The sequence below is a fragment of the Crinia signifera genome, chromosome 4, assembly GCF_055691185.1.
Source record: "Crinia signifera chromosome 4, ASM5569118v1, whole genome shotgun sequence".
Taxonomy (NCBI): Eukaryota; Metazoa; Chordata; class Amphibia; order Anura; family Myobatrachidae; genus Crinia; species Crinia signifera.
The window spans coordinates 237,146,987-237,149,443 of NC_139220.1; the positions used below are offsets into that span (position 1 = coordinate 237,146,987).

General features: G+C 40.1%; 1 protein-coding gene across 1 annotated transcript; it reads left to right on the forward strand.

Annotated features, from left to right (window-relative positions):
• Nucleotides 1-494: 494 nt before the first annotated feature.
• Nucleotides 495-1,436, forward strand: LOC146073042 (olfactory receptor 2B8-like). The gene has a single exon (XM_083180218.1). The coding sequence runs from the start codon at nucleotides 495-497 to the stop codon at nucleotides 1,434-1,436; it is 942 nt and encodes a 313-aa protein (XP_083036344.1).
• Nucleotides 1,437-2,457: the final 1,021 nt, after the last annotated feature.

Here is a 2,457-nt window from a genome sequence, read left to right on the forward strand (position 1 = left end):
GGGGGGAGAAATTACATACTTTACATTAAGACATTGCATGTGGGGGACACTTACCCGCTGAGCTGCACAGCGCCTAGGCAGCCATCAGCAGTGCCATTGGACGTTGGAGCAGCAGCCAGGTAGGTAACAGTATAGGCAAAGACAGTACAATTATAGCGGACAGTACAGTTATCACACTGGAGACACGGGGTTACATATGGCTGAGTGCACAGTTCCTAGGCAGCCATTTGCAGTCAGTCACTGCCTTGTAGCCACCCCCATCATGCCTTAGACTGAGACCTCAAGTTTTGCATATCTGCGAACATTGCTGTATAAGGCCCATTGTCCTGAAAAGTGATTCCGCCTTTGAATGAGACTGCCCCCATTTAGCAAACAACTTTAGCATAGTTTAAGTGAAGGCGTAGTAGGAGAATTGGTCATACTGTATATAGAATTAATTAACATGACAATCTCACTGTAGGCTACATCTTTATCCCCAGGCAGTTGCTATTGGTATGACCACGTGGAATTACACCAGGGTAGAGGAATTCATCCTCCTTGGTCTGACCAGCCAACCCAACATGCAGATTGTCTTATTTGTGATATTTTTCATTTGTTACGTCATATCACTTTTCGGTAACATAATCATTATTATTATCAGCAGGGCAAGCCCCCGGCTGCACACTCCTATGTATTTTTTCGTGAGTAACTTATCTTTTTTGGATGTTTGGTACACCTCAAGTATCATTCCTAAAATGCTCATAAATTTCCTGTCAATAAGAAAAAGCATATCTTTTTATGGCTGTGTCACCCAGATGTTTATCCATCTCTTCCTAGGAGGCACAGAGTGCTATCTTTTGTTAGCAATGGCCTATGACCGGTATGCGGCTATATGCCGCCCACTACACTACACCGCTGTTATGAATCCCCTCTTGTGCATTAAAATGGCAACTGGCTCTTGGATAGGAGGCATAATAAACTCGTTAATACACACAGTCTTGGCACTAGAGTTGCCCTTTTGTGGACCCAATGTAATAAATCACTTTTTCTGTGAGGTCCCTTCTGTGCTGGAGTTGGCCTGTGCGGATGTATCTCTTAATAAGACTGTCATTTTCTTCTGTGCTATCTTAGTTGTCATGGGACCATTTGTACTCATCATCGTCACTTATGGCTACATCATCTCCAACATTATAAAGATACGTACATCTGTGGGACGCAGAAAGGCCTTTTCTACTTGTGCTTCACACATCATTGTGGTGTCACTGTTTTATGGCACCATTATATTTATGTATATGAGGCCAGGGTCAGTACATGTATCCAACCAAGACAAAATGGCCACTTTGTTCTACAGTGTAGTTACGCCAATGCTGAATCCTCTGATCTACACTTTGAGAAACAAAGATGTGAAAGCAGCACTGGTGGATATTGCAAAAATAAAGAAATTCATCAGTACATAGGCTGTGATTGCACACCGTTTTTTGTGTTTAGATCAGATGTGCCCGAATCCACCATGTGTGTTACTTTACATGGAAAAGGTAGGTTATGTAGTAGCTATTTCAACTCAGGAAACATTTATAGGGTGGGTTTTACTAGAGTGAAAATGTACCAGGCCAAACTTTGTGAAGAATGGGGGCCAGATGTATCAAGCTTCAAAAGTGATAAATTAGAGAGTGATAAAAGATCAGCCAATCAGCTGCTACCTCTCATTTTTTCAAACCCAGCCTGTAACATGGTAGGTAGGAGCTGATTGGCTAGTTGTTTATCACTCTCCATTTTATCACTTTTTGAAGCTTGATACATCTGGCCCTATGTACACATTTTCCAATAGAAGCCTACAGGCTACTTTTCACTTTCTTCCCTGTGCTGGATCCAACCGGATTCTTTCCAGCATCCTCAATGGTGCACACATCAACAGGCACAAGCACAGAAGGACTCCTTTCTCATAAAACCAGAAGTTCTTGTAATGTATAGTGTGAGCTTTCCTTTATTATGGGGATGTATCAATCAGTGTAAAGAGTTGAGAAGTGGACCAATGGAGAAGTTTTAGCAGCCAATCAGCACCTACTTCACATTTTATACTTATTTGATTGGTTGCTACGGGCTACTTCTCCACTGGTCAATATCAGCTTTCTTTTCATTGCTTGATACATTAACACCTTTGGGCCCCAAATGAGGCCAATTGTCACAATATTGTCACCCATACAACAATTTTTTGTGATTTTTGATCTTTGCATTTTTTTTCTGTAAAGATCCTCAAGTACAAAAATGCATAAGAAACCCAGAAAAATTGCAATTGTTTCATAATAAAATACCTCATGTTTACATAATCATACATGATTGTAGTAAAGTATATAACTTTATAAATATATATATAACTTTGCAATAAAAAATAGACCGCAGTTTCAAAAGTTTGTTAGATGACCTGAAGTATGCAAATATAGGCAGATTATTTAATAACATTTGTTGAACACTTTAATT